Source organism: Wyeomyia smithii, chromosome 3 (assembly GCF_029784165.1).
Source record: "Wyeomyia smithii strain HCP4-BCI-WySm-NY-G18 chromosome 3, ASM2978416v1, whole genome shotgun sequence".
NCBI classification, from domain to species: Eukaryota; Metazoa; Arthropoda; class Insecta; order Diptera; family Culicidae; genus Wyeomyia; species Wyeomyia smithii.
The window spans coordinates 134,158,708-134,184,929 of record NC_073696.1 but is presented as its reverse complement, the minus strand read 5'-3'; the positions used below and the strand labels follow the sequence as shown (position 1 = coordinate 134,184,929).

The window sequence follows — 26,222 nt, the reverse complement described above, 5'->3', positions numbered from 1 at the left end:
TTGAAGAATTGCTTAAAATGTCCCAAACCTTGTAGGTACTATTTTTATAACCGCGAGACTTCTGCCATCATGTATCAGTTTAGCTACATTACGACGAACGACGAATTTTATCACGGGAAAGACTCTTACTTCTATGTGTTACTTAGATTTAAAAGATAAATTAGCTATCGATTGATCGACCAACTATGATAGACTCGAAAAAGAACAATCAAAACAAGCAATAAAACAAAACAATCTGACAGGTCGACAAATAATTAGGTATCAATGTATCGGTAACTTTTTTTCGCAGCGGTATACAGACTTATACAGACATTTTTATGGATTATACAGACTTGCCAAAAAAAAGTCTGGCATCTCTGCTCGGCATCGAGGGGTTCGGCATAATGGGGGTGCTGTCAAACTATAGGTAATGAGATTACGGTATCAGGGAGGTGCTGTAAACAATCCAATAGTCAAAATGTGAGTGATGCTGATGACAAAAGCAAAAATAATTCCTTCCTTCTTTTTCGCACGCAAAAATCAAACACGAACAAAAATCAGCAACACCGTCAACGCGAATAGGGTTTTCTTTCTTACCGTATTGGTATCCAAGCCAGGGATATCAGACGTGCAGATTTGTCTGCAAAACGCTGATTTTTCAAGTTCGTGTGCAGAGTTTTATTGAATCGCATATATTTGCAGTTTTTCCATAGTTTTTGAGATTTTTGTCAGAGTCTTCTTGTATTTGCGCAGACTTTTCAAAATGTGTTCAGATTTTTGCAAACCTTTGCCTGCGCGAGCAAAATGTTTTCCAAAAATGATAGATATTTTTTTCAGATTTCAAGCAGATTTTTCGAGCAGTTGCAGACATTTTGAAAAACATGGGGCATCTCTGTTTTAAGCAGATTTTTCCGGTTCTTCGAGCAGTTGTAGACATTTTTCAAAAACATCTGGCAGCTCTGATTGCTACTTTGAACTTGAACTGTCAATTGATTATCGGCAATACGCTGATGTAGAATAAATATATTTTAATCAATAAGAAGAGTGATTCGCTACTAAATAACTATCATAAGAACATGCTTCGCTCTGGAAATATTTTACGAGTGACGCACTCGGTTATAGGAACATTAACGAATCGCATGGCTTGTAAGTTGGAGTCTATCCGGACGTTCCGAAACATGTGCCGCATGGGAAACACAATTAATACAAAATACTACCAACATTTATTGAAGCCCGTAAGCTGCTCTTGTGGATGCTCTGGACTGCAACATGTTCACACGAAAGGTAAATGAAATAACTTGTTCAATGCGTAACCTGTTACCGGTTAGTATATTTGGTTGAACAACTCCCAGTTGGTCTAACGAGCTAGTCGTATGCTGCAATATGTATGTATGCAATAATAACTGCGGAGGTTGTCAGTGTCAGTGATCGTACCGTACCCTAACCTCGCAAAGTGATGTGGTAGAGGTCGATTTTCCATAACCAAGTTTTTCTTGTTTCTTTTGGGGCCCCAAACTTACACGAAGTTGGTTTTGTCTTCGCTTGGCGAATTGTATTTCAAATTTGAGTGAAAATTTGTGTGGTAGAACCCTGTGGAACCAACTTTTTTGCATTTCGCTTTCTAGAGCTCAGTAGTGCATTATCAATGCACTAGATTACGTCAAAGTATAGTAGGTATTTTAGATGCTTAACATCTGCAGACTAGAGTCTATGTTTATAATATAGAGTCGCGCAGAGTTGAAACCAGAGAAACCAAATTAACGTCAAACAGGGGTACCAATCGAGCAATGTAAATAAACAAGGTGATGTAAGGGGTGGATGAAAAGTGTTGTAATTAAGTGTAAAATAGAAAATGAGTTTTTTTTTCGAAGTTTCAACTACACATTTGAATTCCAACATTAAACCTGTACATCATCATCGGTGTAATATTTTAAAACTGTGTACCTTGTGAAAAATCTATAAAAATGATATTCACTAATGCATGGTGAGAAACAGAGCTGTATAGTTCTTGGCTAAAAATGGAAAAATTCACAAGGGTTGTATGCAAAGTCACGACCGCAAGGTTGACGTAGAACTACATAAGGTTGTTTGTTACATTACTTGTATTGAATGTTTGAAATATTGTGCAAAAGAGAAGTTGTGCTACCGAATTTCAGTTTGCACATACATCACTGAACAGGAATGGAACAAACACTATACAACGTGTTCAACAGTCAGAGTGCATGCAGATTAAAATAACATTTTACTTACATTTTACCGCAAAACGAGAAAATATTAAATCTTCAATCATTTCTTTGCTGTCCTTATAAGGAAAATTGCTTTTCAATTTCATATAAGATATAATGTTGATCACATCTGTGTGCATACATTTTGAATGCTAGCATCCCAAACTTTTGTGTGTTGTCAAAATACGTCAATTTTTCATTAAAAGAAGTGCCGGCCAATGTTTGGATGCATCTACTACTGATGCTGTCCGCTACCGCACAAAGACAGCATTTTATTAAAGGGAGTGCCGCTGCATCGGCTGACCATGCCACTATCGATGATGATACTCGCTGCAACTGGAGGGTGGCCAGCGTACCGGGAAAAAGCCGGGAAGTCGAAAATGAACCAGAAAAATCGGGAAAAAGCCGGGAATTTCAATACTAAACCGGAAAAATTTATCATGTTTATTTTGAACATTATTTTTCATTCACTACATGCTCGGGATCTGTTGTATTAGTTCAACGTGTTATACATTTTCTGCCATTTCACAAACACCGGAAGACTCAAGAAACCATTTAACAAGCCAGTCGTCATATGTTAGAATTTCGGCTAAGAGATACGACCGTTAGAATCAATAGGATCCTAGCGCTAGCCCCGCATTTGTTCTGTCCACTAACAGTTGGCTGCGATTGTCTTTCTCTAATTTATCTTCCTTCTCATCCGCACTGATTAGGGCTTTAACAGTAAGTGGCGATCAAACATCAAAACAATCACCACTTTACAGGATCAACGTCTAATGTCATTTATGTCTGAGTTTATTTCAAAGTTATGTACCGAATCATTCATAATTGATGTAAAAATATTCATTTAAAAAAAACAAGATTTTATTCTTAGGTTACAAATCGCCAACAAAAACTTACAAAGCCCAAATGACAAAGCCCAAAGCTTACAAAGCCCAAATTATAGAGCAAAATCATTTCAAATTGCCTGGAAATACGCGAAAATTTAATCGACCATTTTTTATTTGAATGAAACTTTGCACACGTATTTGGCTTAGCAAACTTAGCATTTTTCACAGGTGGAGAGATTTTTTACACCCATGAGTTACATTCTAAAAGGGTGTATGCCTTTTGGCATAGGTTTTATTCGAAGCATTGTAGCCCAGAACCGTTGGTTGTATAGAAAAACTGTCTGAGAATGAGTTGTAGCGAATCGAAAATGCATTATAAAAAAAAATATACACTGCACAAAAAAAAAATTTATGACCAAAAAAAAAATAAAAATAAACATTAAATTTCAATTAAAAAAAAAAGAGTTGAATTTATTTTTTATTTTTTTTTAAAGAAACTTGACGTTAATACGCAACTTTAAAAAAAAGTCCAGGATGGAGAAATCAAAAATAATTTTTTTATGGTAGATTAATTTTTTTATGAAAATTCTAATTCAAACATTTTTCAAAACATTTGTATTCTGATGATTTTAAAAGATGCATAGAGTCATTTTGAATCAAAAAGCTCTTGGTAGTAAACATTCTAAAGGCATTGGTTTTCGAGTTATTTCTAATTTAGGCTCGAAAAATTATAATTATTTTGGAAAATACACGTTTTTCTTAATTTGTCCATGGTTCTCCAGCAAAAACCATACGTTCATTGGAATGCTTGATCAAAAATATGCAATTCATTCTTTGACAACGAAGCGATTGGGCGAACGGTTCTCAAGAAAAGAATTAAATGTTCTAAGTGATATAAATATATATAAAAATAAATATTTATTTTCGAGTTTTATTAACTTAGGAACATATTTTTTTATGACATAGATACTTTACAGAACTAGTTTCACCTTATATTTTCTATACATCATAAGTAAATGATTCGTCATCTTTTGAAAACAGCTTCGTTTGTATCTTATTTTCTGAAATCGAAACAAAAGAGTAATACTTTTGTGTGGCAGCTATTATTAAAGATTTTTTGAAAATATTGCTCCATTCTGTTACTCCTTGTTCATATTCTTCATATGATACCCAACTAAATGACATTTTTGATGAATTTTTATTACTTTTCTGAATAGACCAATCATACGATTCTTTTGCACTTGTGATGGGATGTTCATGTTCTTTAACTAAACTTGCATTTCCTGCCATTCGTTTTAATATGCCACCGCAAAAGTCGCTAAAAATGCCACTCTGCATCGACGTTATATTTTGTTTTGAAGTTGCAAAGACTTGCAAAGTTTTTTCTATTTTCATATTGTGAGGCAGCTCCATCAGACATTCATATCGCTTTTTTCAACTCTATTGTTGTTTTCAAAAAACTCATTAATTTGGCAATGAACACCTGAACCGCAACAGTACCATGATGGAGTACTTCCGATATTATGATGAAGCTGATATTCTTAAGTGTTCCAGATTCTGATAGTAAACAACGAAAGGATGAATGGTGGCTTGACTATCATTCCAATAACTACACGAATCACAAATTGCTGAAGACGTATTAAAATGAGCTTGACTGTTCAATATTTTTAATTTTACAATAACGTTTTCGTTGAATTTGCATAAGCTTGATGAGCACCGATGATCAGGAAAGGGTTTACAGCATTTGGGCTTGGTGTATTCCATTTTCACTTTATTCATCTTCACAAAATGCAAACTGTTACTTACACATCTGGAGTAGTGCAATCGTATTTATATACGAAAACAGATATTATAGGTAACCCAGTAGTTATTGGTTGCGTACTTTACAAACAGTTATTATTAGTAAACAAGTAGGTAGTGTTGCACGACAAACATATTTTTTTTATAAAACATTCGGCAAGAAGGGAACGTGTAGGTAGGCTTTAGCGTAGGGTTTAGCGCTTGAGTTATTTATCCAATCGTTTTGTTGTCAAAGAATGAATTGTATATTTTTGATCAAGCATTCCAATGAACGTATGGTTTTTGCTGGAGAACCATGGACAAATTAAGAAAAACGTGTATTTTCCTAAATAATTATAATTTTTTGAGCTTAAATTAGAAATAGCTCGAAAACCAATGCCTTAAGAATGTTTACTACCCATAGCTTTTTGATTCAAAATGACTCTCTGCATCTTTTAAAATTATCAGAATACAAATATTTTGAAAAATGTTTAAATTAGAATTTTTATAAAAAAATTAATCTACCATAAAAAAATTATTTTTCATTTCTCCATCCTGGACTTTTTTCAAACAGTTGCGTATTAACGTCAAGTTTCTTTGAAAAAAATTAAAAAAAAAATTCAACTCTTTTTTTAATTGAAATTTAATGTTTATTTTTAATTTTTTTTTTGGTCAGAAAACATTTTTTTTACAGTGTATATTTTTTTATAATGCATTTTCGATTCGCTACAACTCATTCTCAGACAGTTTTTCTATACAACCAACGGTTTCTGGGCTACAATGATTCGAATAAAACCTATGCCAAAAGGCATAGAATGTAACTCATGGGTGTAAAAAATCTCTCCATCTGTGAAAAATGCTTAGCAAACTAAGCCAAATACGTGTGCAAAGTTTCATTCAAATCAAAAATGGTCGATATTCGACCATAGGTCATTTGGCGCGGTCTTGCTCTATAGCGAAATCAAATTAGTCCTTTCTATATTATCGAGGCAATAACTGAGCCTCAAGAGATTCTTAAGAAAACGGAAGAAATATTTTGAACGATAGAAATACACACAATTGTTCATAATTCAGCTCACAATTCCATGAAACGTTTACAGAGACTAGAAGAAGATAAAAAATATGTTCAAATGTTTCTAAAGTTTTTCGATAAAAGTCAGCGATCAGATTTTGATTTGAAATCAGAAATGCACCAAAAACAATAAATTCAATTCCTTTAAATAGATTTTTGTTGAAAATTTCTTAAATTTAGAACGCGGATTCAGAAAACAACAAAACATGCTTCTTATTTAGCTCAAAAAGGCAAAATTTGTTTCTAAGTAGCAATAAAATTGTATTGAAGCCTGAAAGAAACTAACAACATCAATTTAAAATCAATTTCAAAACTGAATCTAGAAAAGTGTGTGAACACTAGAAAATGGGTTTATTTATTTAATAATTTACATCATCTGACAGTTGTCTTAATGAATTGAATGTTAAAAAGAACTTAGCCTAGCAATTTTCTGCTTAAAAATATGCGCCGGTTCGCCGAAGTTAAAAACTTGTTCAATACTTGTGAAAGTTCTGATCATGTACGCAGCAGGCTCGAAGTAACCGTAGTTCGTACGGTGGAACGGATTTTGTAGCATTGAAGTAGACCTCAGCATGCGTTGTGAAGCTCGAAAATTAATTGTAGACAGCAATTTCGGAGAATCTATTTCGCCATTTAAAATCATAGCAACGAATAATGCCTGCTGTATCTTGCGGCGACGTTCAAGCGTATCAAGTCCAAGCAAACGACAGCGATCCGGATAAGGAGGGAGATTAACTGGATCACGCCAGGGTAAATCTTTTAAGGCCAAACGGATAAATCTTTTCTGCACACGCTCCAATCTTAAATTCCAAGACAGCTGATACGGGGTCCAAACCACGCTTGCATTTTCTAGTATGGGACGTACTAACGAGCAATATAACGCTTTCAAGCAATGGGGGTCCTTGAAATCACGTCCAATTTTTGCGATAAAACCGAGTTGTCTAGTGGCTTTAGAAACTATCGCCGTACGATGACTCTCAAAAGTCAGTCTTTGGTCCAAGATAACGCCAAGATCGTTTACGTGATCGACTCTTTTCAGTTGATGCCCGTCAATGGCGTACGTAAAAATTATCGGTGAATGAGTCCGGTGAAATGTGATCACTTCACATTTTGCTGTGCTCAGTGTCAAGGCATTTAGTTTACACCACGTCACAAAGCAGTCCAGTAGTGACTGTAAACGGTAGCAATCTTCGATATTACGAATCGTCAGATAAATTTTTAAATCATCGGCATGAACAAGTCTGCAGCCTATTCCTAGGGCACTAGCAGCGTCGTTGAAAAAAATTATGAAAAGTAGCGGCCCGAGATTACTGCCCTGCGGTACACCAGATTTGTTCGTAAAGGAAGCTGAGATAACAGAACCCAGCTTAACTTGCAACGTTCTATCACACAAAAAAGATTTCAACCACGTGACGAAACGTGGTGAAGCTCCTAATCGAGATATTTTCTTTAGAAGAATACGATGGTCGATACGATCAAATGCGGCTTTCAGATCAGTATAAATAACATCAACTTGCGCTTTACGCTCAATGTCAGCGATACAATTTGAAGCGAAGTCCATGAGATTCGTTGCTACGGAACGACCAGGTACAAATCCATGCTGATCAGAGGAAATGTAATTTTTTGTGCAGCTCAGAACCACAGTGCTAACAATAATCTCGAACAATTTTGATGACGCACACAAATTGGTTATTCCACGATAGTTCCGTATATTTCGACGTTCGCCACTCTTGAATACTGGAAACATATAAGAGTGCTTCCAAACCTTGGGGAATTTTCCTTGCACCAACGATCGATTAAATATGCAGCAGAGTGGTGTAGCTAGAATCTCTGCACAACGACATAAAAGTACAGCCGGAACTCCATCGGGACCAGCGGAGAATGAGGATTAAGGTTTTTTGCAGCAGTGTAAATCATTTGCGGTGTAATTTCGAAAATGTCGAGATCAATGAGATCAGCAGGAACGTTGTTAGCGGCGCGACATGCTTGTTCATTGGAAACAGAATCTGAAGCAAATACCGATGAGAACAACTTTGCGAATAGCTCGCAAGACTCTGTCATCGAGTTGGATTCAACATCATCAAGGCAGGTCTTCGAAGGTATTGAGGTCCCCTTTCGTTTTGAATTTACGAAACGCCAAAACTTTTTTGGATTTCTCCGCAAGTCAGTTTGAACCTTCATAACGTATGATTTATAGAGGCTTGAGTTCAACTTTCGATATGCATCGCTAGCACGTTTGAAATTATGTATCGTGTCAGCTGATCGCCTGCGACGCAGTTTACGTAGGCAAGCGTTTCGTTTCCGTTTCAGATCACTTAATTGGCGAGAAGTCCATGCAGGGTAAGAAGGTCGTTTAGAAAACGGTAAATTTTTTGGTAAGCCAAGAACGGATCACTGAACAAAACCTTTCGGCCATCAAATCCACATCAGACATGTCCAAAAAAGTCGCCCAATCAATACTGGATACATGAGCTGAGAATGCTGCGAAATCCATTTTTCGGTAATTCAATTCCCGCATCGCGGATCCCAAATCATCACAGGAACAAACTGCCTCCTGATTAGCGGAAATACAAATCGTCAAAGGCGGATGATGCGAATCAACTGGCAGTATCGGGGCAACACATCGGTCAACAGACAACATAGTGCCCGAAGAGTGAAACACTCAATCTAACACTCGACCGAGATGGTTGCGATGTAAATTAGCCTGGTTTAAGTTCAAATAGTCCATGCCGTCAACGAGTGTGGCACTTGCAGTAGAGAGTTGAATAGTGTTATCATGTTGAGTAATGCCGTTACTACTAACCCAAACTATCCAAACTATCAGCAGAGCTGTCATTACAAAAATCACGGATGGAAGCGATATGAGCATCTATAGTAGCAACATCATTGCTCTTGTCAGGAGGAATATATATAGCACACAACAGCAGCTTTAAACCATTGATCGTGACTTTAACGCATACCTGCTCCAAATTCCCTCCGTGAGCGGTCTCGAAAATCGTGCTTGCATGTTGTTGTGTGACGGCGATTAAAACACCACCGAAAGAGCGTTTCTGACTGTTCAGTGGACTCCGATCGCATCGAAAGACGTTGAATGAAGTGCCGAATAACTGGAGAAAAAGAATGCTGTCGTCTAGTCCGGTTTCGGTTAACATAATGATATCGTAGTTGCAGTCATTTGTAGCCAGGTAAATCTCGTCAATTTTAGTCCTAAGTCCACGCACGTTCTGTTGATACACCCACACGCCGGTCCTGTCACGATCATCACGCTGAAAAGATGAGTGGTACAGCACAGGAGACACCAAAGAATCTTTAAAATACTCGCCTTTGGTGGGAACCCGTGGGCTCCCACCGTCAAGAAATGATCGCAATTGAGATGAATTTTCAAAAACAGCACATGAAGTAGTAGTCTGGTCGTGGGCTCCGGCCCCTAGTTTTTTGGACGTTCGATGAATTCTCTAAATAAAACTCCAGAAGGCCAAGAAGCAGGGTCTAAAGCAATAGATTTCACTTCAGGATCCAAGCCAATTTTGTACGAGATGTAAGAGTAGTTCGACGTATCGATACCCTTTTGAACGAGCCGTATAACAGCGACAGGTTCAGTTTCATTCAGGCAGCGTGAAACAATTTTTTGCAAATCAGTATCGGTCACTTCTGGATTCAAACCAGATAGGTAGAGCCAAAAGCATTTTTTTGCTACTATAGAAGCAACCGTTGGCACAGAAAGATCACTTAGATCGACAGTATTAGTGCCACGATCGGTAGCGATTTCAACCGGCATATGGTCCGCACGGCGCCGTTTTAGATTTCTAGTGGGCCATATCGGTGTGGTGGACAAAGCAGCGGTGCTTGCCAAAGTAGTGGGAGTTCCAGCGTACCCATCACAATTTAGCGACTTCTGCGACATATTTTCGACTTTTCTGTTCAATCCATCTACCATTTAATATAATTTTTGTACTTGGGAAGGTAGATCGATCAGCTGAAGTGACTGAGCAGATTGGCTGTTTTGTGCGTCGGCTACATAGGCGTTAATCGATCGGCCGTTTAATTTATTACAATATTTTGCCCTGTGCGAACAGTTCTTTGCAAATCCTGTTGTTAAAACCGCAGCATTGCTGGTTTATGTGAAAGCAAGCCTCACAAAAGCCACACTGAACCGGCTCGATGTCGTTGATTTCGAGTTTGCATTCACCACACAGTTTCTTCTCCATAACGGTATCGGTATCAGTATCGGTAGAAAGTCAAAACAAACAGTATGTTTTAATGCGGTCTGAATGCACAAGAATGAAACGCCTTTGGGTAGGCTGAGCAAACGTGATCTATTTGTGCGGCAAAAACTAAAGCCAATAATAACAAATCCGGGGCTTCTATCGATATTATCGATAAGTATCGATAATTTGACAGCTAACGTTTGCGGTAAAAAAAAGTTTTCAGATGGTGATGAAAAAAAAACTATGACAGATAGTTGAGTTGGATAAATTTCCCATGGAAGGTTACCATGTTAGCTTCCTCACAAAAAAATATTACGTCCTTGCGTGCAGTCTTCCGGCAGTTAACCGAAACATTCGCCATGGCGGACGAAAACATGCGTGTAGCCATGTTTTTAAGCTCTTTCTTCGTTTTTTTTATTAATTCCTCCTCCGTTTTCGCGACAAAATTTTTGGAATAGATCTTGCGCTTCAAGTTTGCCCAGAAATTCTCGATGGGAAGCAGGTGGGGGACAATGGGCAGATTCGCCGACTTCGGTACCACATCCTCCAACGATCGCTTCGAGTAGTTGATCGACGTTAAATCTGGCCAGGACACCGTATCTTCGCGCTTATGGTATTTCTTGATGAACGACGCAACTTCTGTCAGGCACTTCGTACTATAAATTTCCCCGTTCACGGCCAGCCCGGAGCGAAAGAAGAGCAACTTTGACATTTTTTGGGGAACTTGGTCTGTGAAATAAACTTTACCTCGGTGCTCACTTCCTTCGTGGGGGAGGTAAAATACGAAGAGCCCTGCTAGTCGTTGCCATCCAGGGTGAGATAGGTCTAGTCGTCCAATACCACTGCCGCGTCGCGATTCGCCGGGAAAATCGACTTGACCATCTTATCCAACCGCTGTCGCTGCGTCATTGCCTGCAGCTCCGAGACCAGTGGACGGGACTGCCGCTTCCTGCATGTATGTCCACGTCTCCAAATGCTTTTTCACTGTTTTAGAGCATGCACCAACCTCTCGGCCAAGTGCACGCTGCGATTTAGCCACTTTTCCCTCGGTCTTCCTCTTCAGCATCCTTTGAAGCTTCTTGTCGCTCAGGGTCGTTGGCCGTCCGGAACCGGGCTTTCTTTCGATGCTCTGATCGTTGTCCAATAGTGTCAAGATGTTGTAGATGCCAGAACCGGCATACCCGGCGTCCACAAAGTGCCGCACGATGTCCGTTTTTGACGCGGCGGGGTACCATTCTATGAACGCGCACACTTCTGAACGGAGTAGCTTCACTTTTTTCGCCATCACAGTTAGAGTTTGACTGATAGAGCTGTCAAATTTTTTTCGCTAACTCATGGGTTACTATGATTTATGATGCATGAGTAGTTTCGTCAGTGCCATGAAACCCATGAAAAATTGGCAATTTTTGCCTATTTTTTTACCGCAAACGTTATTCGAAAAATGCAATTTTGCTATATAAATTTGTTTAAAACAGAAACAGTGAGGGCTCAAACAGAATGGATACGTTTGCGTTGCTTTGACGTCAATGTGACAGTGAATGTATGAGCTAACTGTCAAATTGCCGCAAACGCATCCGCAACGTATCCATTGTGTTAAGGCCTTGAATGACAAATCTTACGATACAACAAATGAAAATTCAAACAACCGGACGAGTTAAACAGTTTGTTTTAGAAAGTCTTCGGGTTTTACGCCGGGAGTGCTTTCTATGGAGTAGTTTCAAGCCGAAGTTCACTTTGAAGGTTGTATAATAAGGGAAATAATTGAAGCAGGCAAAATTCTGTCAAAAATTTAAACGTCCAAAACTTCACGAAAAATGAATCAATTCTGACAAAACAGGTTTCATTTTACTGGAAAACTGCCCTAGTTTCCCAGTATTACTAGAGAACTGAACGTGACCAAGGGTCACTGGAAATGTTTCGGATTTCCGGAGTGTGTGCCAAAGTGTACATTTTTGCAACGCGTAGAACTTTTTCTGACATTCTGTTTCACTTAGGTTTATATGTTGTCAATAAATCAGAATTTGTTTCGGGTTCATTGGTAGCCGAAGATTGAAAATTCGCCAAGGAATCAATGAGGTATGAATTTATTAAGTATGGGTGTTGATTTTGGCGGTTTTTTCCCTGTTGGGTACTAGTTTTCTTTGAGCATGCAGCACTCTAGCAGAATTCAATCGAACATTGTGGGTGTGTAGGTCTTATTAAACCAAGCAACTTTGCGAATTTGCGTTTGAAAATTTATCTGGATTAACATTTAAAAAGGTCAGATTATTTTCACGCGGATTTTCTCTGAAAGGTTATTTATGCAGATTTTCAAATTAACGTGGTTTTTTACGCGAATTTATGAATTAAAGCGGCTTATCAAGAATAACATGGTTTTTTTCACGAGGCATGTAACCCCCGCGTAAGAAAACCTAACTGTATTTGAACCTTTTTCTTATGAATCAATATATCTTTGTAAAAATTATCTGAACTTTCCTTCAAGAATATAAAAAAATGAGTTAAAGATCCTACTCTGAAAAAAATATTATTTTAAAAACAAAAAATGATTTTAGAAAATATCGGTGATCTCAGTTTTTTTTTAATGAAGTATTTTAGATAGACAATTTAGTTGCCTAAAACGTTCTATGCGTTGCAAAAATGTACACTTTGACACACACTCTTGAAATCCGAAACACTTTCGGTGTAGGTTGGTCACACCAAGTTCCCAAGTAATACTAATATAATACTGTTTTCCAGTGAAATGAAACCGGTTATCAAAATTGATTCATTTTTCGTAAAGTTCTGGCCATTTAAACTTAGAGAGAATTTTATTTATCCCAATTATCTTGTCTATCCCATGTATAAATCAAGATGCTTTTTTGGCGCAACAATTTCGTTGATTTGGATTTTTAGTGGAACTAAAAATTATTTGTTGGGTAACAGATACTTTAAACTTAAACAATTCCAAGTTAAACTAAACAATTACCAGAGAATTGCCAATAGACTGCCGCTATGCATGTCCATCATATTATAAGAGTTGGCAAGCCAAAGAAAATGCATTTTATTACAATTTCGTATCATTGCTTTTGATGAGATGGTGCAAAAAGTTTGGATATTTTTTTTTAAAGTTCTCCAGTGCTGAGTTGTCGAATTCACCTGTTCTTAGGAAACTAAAAACTATAAATACCTTTTTAGTCACCATTATTTCTCAGAAACTCAGTGACACCCGGGGCGAACCTTTACACCACCCCCAACAATGCTAAATCTTGTCGAATAGCAGCACCCAACAAATACCTAGCGGCAAAAGCAACTCCTGGGGTAGGGTAGGTTCTTTTGGGTCTCCTCCAGTAACCAGCCGCACTGACTTGTGCTCACCCTTATAATATCGATAATTATCGTTAACGTCAAAAAATTAACGATAATATCGATGACCAGCATTTATCGATATTATCGATAAGTATCGATAAGTTTCCCATCACTAATGAGAAAATGATGTCAGCAATGGAGAATCTAGCTAAAAAATTGCTTAAAAACAATTGACGTAATTTCTCAAGGCTTGAAATGATAGAAAACTGATTTCAAAGATTTGTCGTTTCCGAAGCTCAACAGCAGCCAAAATAATTTTGAATAAATTCCAAATTTGTGTATAAATATATGTATATATATATAAATATATGGCAACGGCAACGGATAGCAGTTGCAGGGTGGCCAGCCGATTTTCAATTTTAAATTCCCGGTTTTTTTCCTGCTAGAAATTGATGTTTTTCATGGTTTTTAAACGCATAAACATATAAGTTCAACCACGTTTATTCATTGACAAAATAAATTTGTAAAAGAATTTTTATGCCTGAGGAATGCAACTCGGCTAATTGTGTAAATCCTAAACGAGGTATTATCTTGTATTATCTTGTGTCTAGTACAAAGGGCACACTTGGACTTTTCGAAACGTGTAACGTGCAGAAAATGTCATTCTCTCAAAATTTTAAAAATTTCACTCAGCTAAAATCGAGATAAAACTTAGAATCAATTTGTGGTTTATGTTTCAGATTGTTTTCACATACATTTTTAATTTATTTTGAACGTTCTTTGGAACAATTTTCTGTCATTTTAGACTTACATAAATTAATTACTGGTCTTATCAAACTGTTTAACTAAAGCGATTATATATATATATATATATATATATATATATATATAACGCCTTACATCAGCGTTGCCAACCCTCCAGTTTTTCCTGGATATCTCCAGTTTTTTTAGAAATCGCCAGCGAATCAGCTGAAGGTTGAATATTTCCAGTTTTTTGAAAATTGTTCCAGTTTTATCCAGTTTTCTGTTCATCACCACATTTTTTGAACTCAATTCCATTACATGTATGGCCTTTTCAGTATTTTGTGCATTCATGCCCCTCGGTTGTAAGATTTTAATCGAAATCCACTCAATTTCAAGTATGCTAGTGACTATAATCTCCATCAGTAAAAACTTTTCTTTCAGCCTTTTTGGTTACATGCAATTATACGGTGCAGCATTTTTGAACCGAAAATCAAATAAATTTCCGTAAAAGCTTCAAATTTATACATCCAGTTTTCTCCAGTTTTTTATTTTGAATTCTTCCAGCTTTTTTTAAAAAATGGTTGGCATCGCTGCCTTACATAGACCAAATAGTACATTTCAAATAACTAGGTCTCTGATTCTGTCGACCGTGTTTGGGAAGCAATCATATAACGACCAACCAAAGGTCGAATTTTTCGTTTTAACAAGGTTTGACAATTTTCAATAGTACAATAGTTTGAATAATAAAATTACAATTTTCTGCATTTGAGAAGAATCGTAGAAGATTTTCCAATCTATTGCTGCAAAAACGAAGAAAATCCATCGAAAACTAACCGATTCATTAGCATTTGAAATTGGACTTACTTTTCACTCTCCGGTTTTAGATTTTCATTTCACATCCCTATGCAGCCGAACTTCCTGAGACACGTAGTTCTACGTTAAAAATCAACATTTCGAAACATTGTCATATTCACAGCATCCGAAAAAATCAAATAAAGTCTCTGCTTGCTACTGGGTAATGAGCTAGACCAGGAGGTTGAATAAAAAAATCTAATACCTAAGTGCAATCGTTTTTAAAACCACGTAAAAACTTGTAGTTAGATGATCCGTAATCACTGAATGATACTGCCATGTTCAACACACGTCAGCCTTTTTCTTTTGAGCATAATAATGGTACCTATTGCGTGAGTCACTTCACTGTGAAATATATTTAACTCTCACGCTCATTTCACTTTTTGAGACTTATTCAAGATTCCACTTGAAGTGAGGTGACAAAAATTAGCTCCGTGAAATGAGATTGACAGTGAAGTGAAAATGAGAATAGGACAAGTGAAATGAGGGAGTTTCTCAGGTCCCAAATTTCCCAGTCCCAGTCTCAGAAGTCCATTGAGCTGAAATTTTGTATGAGGATATTTTTTTCGAGAAGACGAAACCTTTGAGCCCTACCGCTTAACGAAATACGACCGCAAGGATGACGAAAAACTACATAAGGTTGTTTGTTGCATTACTTGTATTGAATATGTTTAAAATTTTGTGCAAAAGAGGAGTTGAAGTGCTACCGAATTTTAGTTTGCACATAGGTACGTCACTGAACAACTGAACATGGTTCAACAGTCAAAGTGCTTGCAGATTAAATTAACATTTCATTTTTAATTCCAGCGCAAAACGAGAAATATTTTCAATAATTTTATTGTTGTCCTTATAAGGACTGTTGTTCAATTTCATATCGGATATAATGTTAATCGCATGTGCATGTGTGCTACCCCGACAGAGGAGATTAAGGCATTCTTCTGATAACACAGTTGAAAGCTCTTTTCACACTGAAAATTTGACGGCCCATATACTTTGAAAGCCAACATTCCAAAACGATTGTGTGTTGTCAAAATACGGCAGCTGAAACACTGCAACTTATTTTTGACAAAACCGCAAATTTTGGACTGAACCAAATCAACCACATCAAAAATCAACAGAACTGTTACTTAGACTTTTTATTTACGAACATTTAAGATGATTTCTGTGTGACTGAATCATTGAATCCTCTATGGAAAAATGAGGCGTATCACACGGCAATCGAATACTCTTTATTTATACATGCGCACCAAAAACCCAACGACTATGAAAACGAGGAAGTCTTTGAATATGGAAAGGCAAATTATGAAAATATTCGCAATAGATTAAACAATGTTAACTGGCAATTTATTCTTAAGAATAGAGGAAATGTTGACGTGGCGGTGGATACTTTTTATGAAGTTTTATTTGTTTAATCATATTAAACAGGAAATACTCCTGAAGACAAGGAGACGTACTGGAAATACAAAAAATCCTGTCTGGTATAATAGTCATATTAAAAATTTGCAAAACCGTAAACAAAAAGCACATAAAATCTATAAAAGACACAACAGTAGTGAAAAATTGGCAATCTATTTGGATATATGTGATCAACTGAATCTTGCCATCAGTAATGCGTTTGATGAATATAATGCAAAAACTAAACTTGAAATAAAATCCTGTCAGAAGAACTTCTATAGTTACGTGAAAACTAAACTAAAATCTGACAATTTTCCCTCTATAATGCATCTTGACGAAAACGTCGGCGATAACTCGGAAAGGATTTGCAATCTTTTTGCGAAATTTTTCCAGGAAATCTATGCAACATTTTCTGAAGAGGATCGCGACCACGATTATTTTGCATTTTATCCAAACTTCTCGAGGGATACTGCCGGTACCCGGATGACTGTCCCATAATGAAAAACAACATGTTGAGAAAACGACGATTTATTATTATCCGTGAATTTTCGGATTTCCAGCAATTACATCCAGAACCAATGACCATAACAGTTTCATGGCAGCACAAGTTTATCGTTGAGAACAAAAAAACATGGATGGAATTGGTTTAACGTTATATAACTTGAAAAAAAGACAAAATGGGACAAAATATGCGGGTACATTTCAAAAGTACTCGCATATTTTGTCCCATTACATATAAATTCAACCAGCAACCGGCAGTATCATTGGCAACGTAGATTGTACTACAGAAAAACAACATAAGTCTAGTTAATTAAATGACATACTTCTATGCCTAAAATAATCCGATGTACACTAATCTGGAGCAAAATTATATGTTTGCCGTTTTTTACCAATATGTAGTGGGACTGTAATGCGGGTACTTTCAATATGGGACAAAAACAACTTGGTATTTTTTCCATGTTTTTCCATACAAAAGTATCAATTTCAATTTTTCTACATAAAATATGATAACAGTTTAGTCGATTCCCGATGATAACTCAAAAGGCGTTGAATTTTTCAGTTTTTCAGGCGTTGAATAGCTTAAATGCCTCAAAAGGTCCTGGACCTGACGGAATTCCGCCAGTATTTATGAAAAATCTTGTAACGGAACTTACAGCTCCATTGTTCTGGCTCTTCAACATGTCACTGGAATATGGATGCTTCCCGTCAAAATGGAAAAGCTCGTTTCTAGTGCCTATTTTCAAATCAGGCCGGAAATCCGACATACGTAATTATCGTGGAATAGCCCTAATTTCTTGCATTCCTAAACTATTCGAAGCAATTGTAAAAGAAAAACTATTTTCCCAAATTAAAAACCGAATAACTGAGAAGCAACATGGCTTCTTCAAGGGCCGTTCAACATCGACCAATTTACTTGAATTTATAAATTATTCATTGAATGCAATGGATAATGGAAACCATGTAGAAGCTCTTTACACAGATTTCAGTAAGGCATTTGATCGCATAGACATACCAATGCTACTTTTCAAATTGCAAAAATGGGACTTGAGCCAGAACTCCTGAAGTGGCTCGAATCATATTTAACCAATCGCCAAAAAATAGTTAAATTTAACGGACAAAACCCAAATCTGATTCTAGTCACTTCTGGTGTTCCCCACGGCTCTCATTTAGGACCTCTTCTCTCTTTTTGGAAATAAGAAATGAAGAAGACATCAATACATTCCAGAATGAAATATACATATTCTACACATGGTGTAAAAAATTCTGTCGAAAAAGAATAACATCAAACATTACAATATCATTGGGAAACCAAACCGTAGCAAATCGTGAAAGAGTTAGGGACTTAGGAGTTGTCTTAGACTCCAAACTAACCTTCATTGACCACTACAACACAATAATCCACAAAGCTTACTGCACAATAACATGCTAGGATTTATAAAGCGCTTTTGTTACAACTTTCAGGATCCGTATACCATCAAAACATTGTATATAGCCTATGTAAGATCGATACTGGAATACTGCAGCATTGTATGGTCACCCTATACAATCACACACGAAGAAAGAATAGAATCAGTACAAAAGCAATTTCTATTGTATGCTCTTCGTAAATTAGGTTGGACATCATTTCCTCTTCCATCATATGGAGCTCGTTGCATGCTCATAAACATACAATCATTGAAAGAGCGTCGTGAATTCGCGTGTGTCATTTGTAAACGACATCGTTTCGCAGCGCATTGATTCAGCTACACTTTTATCTAAGCTAAATTTCTACGCACCTCTTAGACAATTTCGAAATGGAAACACGTTTGCCACCAATCATTACCGCACAAATTATGCAAAATTCGGACCCTTGAATCGTATGATGGCCACTTACAACCAATACTGCGAAACCATTGACTTTACAATGTCTCGGCATGAACTTAAACACTTTTTTAGCTCAATACGCAATCGCAACGCTTATAATCTCCCAGCTGGTCTCGAGGTACGATGCTGGCCTAACAAGCCAGTCGTCGTATGTTCGAGTCCCGGCTCGGGAGAGACTGTTAGTGTCAGTAGGATCGTAGCGCTAGCCCCGCAATTGTCCTGTACACTTAACAGTCGGCTGCGAAGTCTGTGTATAGTAAAACAGAAGGTCGAATTCCGATACGGAATGTAGCACTAAGGCTTTGCTTTTTGCAATCGCAACGCTTATTAAAAAAAATAGTTTGTAAGTAAACATTGTATTAGAATATTAGAATATTGTATATTGTCTACTTCTAATTGACGGAATGAATACACAGAAGGTTTGTGATATGAATACACATTAGAGGAAGTGCCTGCTAATGTACCTACTACTGCTGCTGCTCGCTACTGCGCAAAGGCAGCTTTTACTAGAGGAAGCTCCGCTGCACGCTGGCCCCAATATCGCTGCTGATACCACTGCTGCTGCTGATGCTATCCGCTGGCACAGCTGGTGCTTTTAAGAGAGGACTGCTGTCTAGAACTAATATGAGCGGTTTCTTTTTTTTTTAACTTAAAGTATATTTATTCATATTTTCATATGGTTACATATGGTTTACATAATAATTGTTAAGCCTTTCAAGGCTCTGCATCTTTGTTCTGAGGTTTGCTGGCTACTTATTTCTATAGATTTACATTATTTGTGTAGAATTTTACAGTTCTTCCTTTATAGGACTTGTTTTTAATTGAAAAATAAATTTTTATAACCTACTTAACTACGAATAACTAACTTAAAATAACTTAAAACTAAGGTACCAGCTCACGAATGATCTGGTGAGGTGACCTGGCGCAGGACTCTGAACATAGTCAACGATGTTGTTCTCCGTTCTTCCAGCACCTGAAGACCAGCCAGGCGATGGATCTCAGAGTTTCGTGTCCTCGGAGGGGTGTTTAGGATCATACGTAATATTTTATTCTGAACAATCTGAAGTGTGTGATGGTAGGTTTTAGCGCAGCCCTCCCAGACAGGCAAAGCGTACTCTATGACCGGTAAAATTATTTGCTTGTGAACGGCAAGCTTGTTGATGAGGGAAAGGGTGGATTTTCTATTAATGAGAGGATAGAGGGATTTGGTCAGTATGTTGCACTTGGTAACAGTTTTCTCTACGTGTGAGCGAAATAGAACCTTTTGGTCCAGGGAGAGACCAAGATAGACAACCTCACTCGACCATTCGATGGTAGTGTTATTAGGATGGATTCTCACATTTGCAGGTGGAACAAGTCGAGTTGATTTTGAATGCGGAAATATAATAGCCTGGGTCTTAGCTGCATTTATGCAGCTCTTCCAGCTGTTAAAATAGTCGGATAAAACATCCAGACCCTCTTGTAGTCTACGCGTCAAAGCTCTAATCACTCGACCTTTGTAGATAATGGCAGTGTCGTCTGCAAACATAGACAGGATACCACCACCCGGAAGGGGAGGAGCATCTGAGGTAAATATGTTGAAGAGGATGGGACCAAGAAGGCTACCCTGTGGTACCCCAGCATCTACGTTAAACGTATCCGAGGGAATGTTGTTGAGGAAAACCTGGAATGACCTATTCGACAGATAATTCTTGATGATCTTCACGAGGAAGATCGGGAAGTTGAATCGCTGCATCTTAAACACCAGGCCATCATGCCAGACATTATCGAACGCCTTTTCGATGTCCAACAATGCCATAGCAGATGTTTTAATAACGAACTTGTTTCGCCTTAGGATCTGAGTAACTCTAGTCAGTTGGTGAACGGTGGAGTGACCCTGTCTAAACCCGAACTGTTCTGGGAGGAAGATGTTATTCTGGAAGGAAGATGAATTCTAGTAAGCGGCTAAGAATCAATTTTTCGAACAACTTCGAGATGCACGATAATAGGCTGATGGGACGATAGTTTTTAGCGTTGGTAGGGTCCTTACCGGGTTTGTGGATGGGGTTCACTTTCGCTAACTTCCAGCGAGACGGTAAGTAGCTGAGCTCCAGACACTTATTAAAGATCGCTGCCAGGTGTTCGAAAAATTCTCGACTCAAGTTTTTCAACTCAAGGTTGAAGACCTCATCGACGCCGGCGGCCTTCATGTTCTTGGTGCGCTTGATGGCAGCTAACACCTCATCAGCAGATGTTTTAGATTCATGCTGGCTAACCATGGCATGACCCAAGGAAATGACCGGGGATTGGTGTTGGGGGTGATAGAGGGGGAATAGGTCTTGGTTTGGTTTTCTAAATTTTGGTAAGTCTCCAGAACGGCTTTCCACGGACTGGGAGGGAGCGAAGATGTTGAGAAAAAATGTTTGTTTCTTAGATCCACCAGCCTGGCTTTGATGATTTTGTTTTGTTGAGACGATTGATATTGTTGGTCTTCAGGTGAGGCAGGCCAGAGCGCTGGTACTGTCGTCTAATAGTATTACGGAATTGGATATATCGTTTGGTTGTGTTGTCTAGGAGAGTTACTCACCAGACTGGAAGCCGGCACATGTAGATCCAGAGCCTGGGATAACGCCTCATCGATGGACTGAAGACACTGGTCGATGTTTTCTGAGGACTCAAGCTGGACGCTGTAGTCTATTGCGTTGTCCACACATCGCTGGAACCGCGCCCAATCGACTCGATGGTAGTTACGCCGAGAGACTTGGAATCGATTAGCAGAGGATCCAACTTCGACTACCACTGGGAAATGGTCTGAGCTGAGTTCTTGGTGTACAACCGGGTCAGTGATGTTGCCCATATTGGAGATGAACAGGTTGATGGTTGCGTGTACTCCGGATCTGCTCAACCGGGTGGGAGCGGCCGGACCTAGGATGTTGTAGTGGCCTACTTGTAGATCGTTGAAGAGGATCAGGCCGTTTTGGTTGCGTCGACTGTTGCCCCAGGCTTGGTGTTTTGCGTTGAGGTCACCCGCAATGATGAACTGTCCCTGCCTCCGAGTCAGTTTGATGATGTCGCTTCTTAGGTTCGTTGCCGTCCCGTCCCTTACGTTGACTTGCTTGGGACAGTAGGCTGCGATGATGTTAATGGGACCGACTCCAGTGGTTACTTCCAATCCCACGGCCTCGATGACTTTGAGTTGGAAACTTGGTAGCAGATGACAGCTTATTTCACGCCAAAGAGCAATAGCCACACCTCCTCCAGAAGAATATGCTCGATCCAGCCGTATCAATCGGAAATCGGGAAGAAAGATGTTCACCTCAGGTTTGAGATGCGTCTCCGTGATGACTGCAATGTCTATTTTGTGTACGTTGAGGAAGTCAACAAGCTCGTAATTCTTGTTCCTGATGGAGCAAGCGTTCCAATTAGCAAACTTGATGATTTCACGGTCCATATTTGGAAGCGATCATCACCGCAGACTGCAGTTGTTCAGCTCTACTTTTGCAATTGCAAAAAGTGTTGATGCATTCCACGACCAGTGAAACGTATTGCTCCATGGTGAGCATTGGTTCGTTTCCAGTTGTGCCAGTTGCAGCTTGGGAGGAAGTCATCGCGGACGAGTTCCCTTGGAGACCTGGTGGCGGTGAACGGCTACCGGATTTCGTTGCTTCAGCATACGTAGAGGCAGCTGTGACTGGTTTGGTGGTTGGTTTCAGCGGTAGCGGGGCGAGCAGAGGTATGAGGTGCCGGGAGCCAATGGCAGGGAACTCCTTTGTGTTGTTTGGGGGCACCTTTCGGCGACCTGGTTGATTGCTGGTTGAGGCCCGCTTACGAATCTCGATGAACTCTGCGCGTTTCGGGCACGTTCTACTGGTTGCTTTGTGGGCAGCCCCACAGTTGGCGCACACCGGATCGGCGGTCTCCATCAGCTGGCAGGCATCGGGGGCGTGCGTTTGGCCACACTTGATGCAACGGTACGCCATATGGCAATTTTTAATCCCGTGTCCAAACAGCAGGCAGCTAGAGCATTGGGTGACGTCACGATGCACTGGTTTGTAGCGCTCCCAGGCTACGATGATGTGAAAAAGTGCTCGAATAGACTGCAGGTCCGCCAGGCACGTTGAATTTTTCTCCAGGTTTACGAGATATAATTGATCACGGTACTTCCGAGTTTTGTTGTGCCGCGTCATCTTGTGGATCTGGATTGGTTTGAGTCCATTTGACTTCAGTTCCTCCAACAGGGTGTCAACTTCCATGTCAGGAAGACCGCGGAGAACAACCTTGAGGGGTTTTTCTGCTTCGATGTCATAGGAGAAATATTCCACCTCGTGTTTCTGCAGTATCACTTGCACCGCCTTGTAATGATTCAACGACGGAACCATCAGTTTGTATCCCTCAGTGCACATGCGGATGGTGCATTTCAGTCCTTTGGCGATATAAAACACGATTGCTTCACGTAGTCCTTCCGGGAAGCCTTTCACATAGAAAAGCGGGATTTTCTCCTTCTTCACTACTTCGGGATCCGTGGCGTTTTCTAGGACAGCGAATCTGTTGTTGGCCAAAAGCTTTTCAGCCGCAGGATCAGGCGTATTGTCAGGCCGGGGCCTTTTCCCCGTACTGGAACTGGTTTTTGATTTACCCATATTAGGGTTCACCGTAGCGTCGGCTTCCAACGCGAACACACAAACTTACGAACGAACGTACAAAACATACGGAGCGAAAATAAACTACTGTACTGCTCAACAAGCTAGCAGAGAATGATGATAATGTTATGAGAGCGGTTTCGGTTGAAACAGGCTCTTATATAGGACAAATAGCACATTCAAATTACTAGGTCTATAATTCTGTCGACCCTGCTTGGAAAGCAATCACATAACGACCAATCAGAGGTCGAATTTCGCGTTGTGACAAGGCTTGACAATTTTTAATAGTACAATAGTTTGAATAGGGGGAAGAAATCTTATGTCATTCAAAAATTCAATATTCTCAATCTCCTACTTCGGAAAACAAATTCGTCGCACTGCTTCACACAGTTAAGGCCCAAGCACAATAAATACGTTTGCGTTGCGTTAACATTGATTTATCAGAAATTGTATGGGCTAACTGTCAAGTTGCCGCAAACGCAGCCGCAACGTATTCATTGTGTTTGGCCCTTTACTGCGGCATCCATACGGCAACCGATCAAAACTTTTCGTTCAATGGCAAAACACGCTTAACAATAATTAATCAACATTATCACTAACTACACTAAGAATACATGGAACGGGGTGAAATTGATCAATTTTTTTAACAATTTCCAATTAACTAGCTTCATGTACATTTTTTCCCGAAATAACATAATTTTAAAAAGTACTGGTATGTGCTCTACTAAACCTCTATGGCTATTGGTGAAATATCTTCATGAAATAAATTCGATGATTCTATAAGGTACTATGAGGTAAATTGAAGTGAAATTAATCACCATTGAATTCCATACATTCTTTTGGCAATGTGCTTTATTTCGATATACTAAAGATAAATGATGATTTCTGTACTGAAAAATATCATTTACAGCTAGTTTGGAAACGTAAATAACGATATTTCAGGTTAAAATTTGTTTATTTTGGTTCACGAGCTGCTTGTTGCTAAATATGCTCTTATTTGATCGTCGTTAGACCGATTTCAATTCGGTTTGTTGCAAAAGCTCAAAAACTAGCTCTGAAATTAAAATCTTTGTGGTTTCCTGCGAATTCATCAATATTTCTTTAATGGTATGGAATGATCATTTTTGAAAATTTCATTTTTTGAGCTTTTATCAAACTTTACTCACTTCTCCAAATTTAACGTAATTAACCTTCAACTAAGAGTACTTTAAGTAAATTCAATACTTTTTTATGTTATTTGGAAATCTGTTTGATCAAATTTGATTGTGTTTTGACTGAGTTAGAAGAATTTTTCGAAAATATGAAAAATTGCACCGGGCATGCAAGGGTTAAGTTTGACAGGTATGTGAATCATGCAAAACTTGCGTTTAAGGACACGTTAACATTGCCTAGTGTTGTAAGAGCAATATCTTTTGATTAGTATTTTTTATCACGAATTTTGAGGTGATCAATTTCACACCACTGATCAATTGCACCCCATTCCACGGTACTTTGATTTTCTGAAAGAAAAAAAATCCAAAAAAAACAACTTAATATTTTTCTTGATATGTGGTATAATTATAAGTTGTTTGAATTGGGAAAAAACATTCGTCTTCAAAAGACGAGAGTTTAATAACGAATAAACAAAATATTCTCTTGTTGATAGCTGTTGATAACATTAAGCACACTTGTTACTACACTTACAGGTGAACGAGAGCTTGTGGAATTTTTAACCGAAGAAATTGTTGCTGAGAAAAAAGTACAACAGAAAGTGAAAATACCTACAGAAATTGAAGGATTTCAAATTAAACTGAATGGGGCGGACGTAGAAATGCAAAAGACAACTTCAAAAGAAAAGTGATTATTTATTGTTAAAATTTTATAACGTTTTTGTAGCTTTTAATATTTTAAGGATTATAATTTCTTTTAACATTAACCATACGGTTGATGCGGAAGATGAAGCGGAAATCAATCCCGCTGCAGATAAGCCAGAATTCGCCGAAATGAAAAGTAAACCACAATTTGAAGTTGATATTGTGAGAGGTTCTCGAACGCTTAGTTTTACATGCTCATTTCTTCGTGGAGAGGCTCAGGAAGGCGAATACAGTAAGTTCATTTTGTACAATAGTTCTTATATGAAATGCTAATTTTTCATAATATAGATGATGTGTTTGGTATTGACGAAATTACGTTATTCGAAGGAGAATGGAACGATAAAACTTATGCCGTAGCAGGGGACGTTTTAGATGGAGTATGTATGCAGTCTAGTCAAATTCTATCAAAGTTTCTCAATAATATGTTGTTTTTTTTTCAGTACCTCTACGATCTGTTGATGAATCTTTTAGAAGAAAAGGGTATTAGCAATGACTTTGTTGAAAAAATTTCTGATTTTAGCACTCACTATGAACATTCTTCGTATATTCAGCTACTGGAGGGTATTTCGAAATTTACTATCACTGAAAATAAATAAGCGACGTGAGAAAGTAGTAATCATAAAATAAAGGAGTAGTTTAATGTAAGATTTATTTTATTTAGTTCGACATCATCGCCTATATAATTTTATCTAGAAACCAGTGTTCGCCAGAAGTGTTTGATAGTGTATTGTTTACATTATCGTGTTTTCCTTAGCGACGAATGACCACCACGGTTAAAATCCCTGAAAAAATTATCGTGTTTTCGAGTAGTTTTTTATCTGTGATTTTCGACGTGAGACTATGCTCTGGGGTACATTCTATAAAATTGGAAATGAAACTGGCAATTGTTCCGTCAGATTTCCAACGATAACACATAACCTCATGATGGATAACAATAACCAATATGTTGTTGGATTGACAAAATGTTGGACAATTTTTGTTATTATTATTTCTTTACTCAGCGGTAAAAATTGATAA

The 26,222-nt window shown here is 38.2% G+C and overlaps 1 protein-coding gene across 2 annotated transcripts; it reads left to right on the top strand.

Moving 5' to 3' along the window:
• The first annotated feature begins 931 nt into the window (after positions 1-931).
• LOC129731401 (complement component 1 Q subcomponent-binding protein, mitochondrial) lies at positions 932-25,850 on the top strand. Of its 2 annotated transcripts, none has more exons than XM_055691380.1 (5): positions 932-1,263; positions 25,038-25,188; positions 25,244-25,437; positions 25,494-25,582; positions 25,646-25,850. In XM_055691380.1, exons 1-5 carry the CDS (start codon positions 1,056-1,058, stop codon positions 25,799-25,801), a joined length of 798 nt encoding a protein of 265 aa, XP_055547355.1. In that variant the 5' UTR covers positions 932-1,055; the 3' UTR covers positions 25,802-25,850. The 2 variants fall into 2 exon arrangements, with proteins under 2 accessions (XP_055547355.1, XP_055547356.1); XM_055691381.1 differs by lacking the exon at positions 932-1,263 and adding an exon at positions 1,821-1,963.
• Positions 25,851-26,222: the final 372 nt, after the last annotated feature.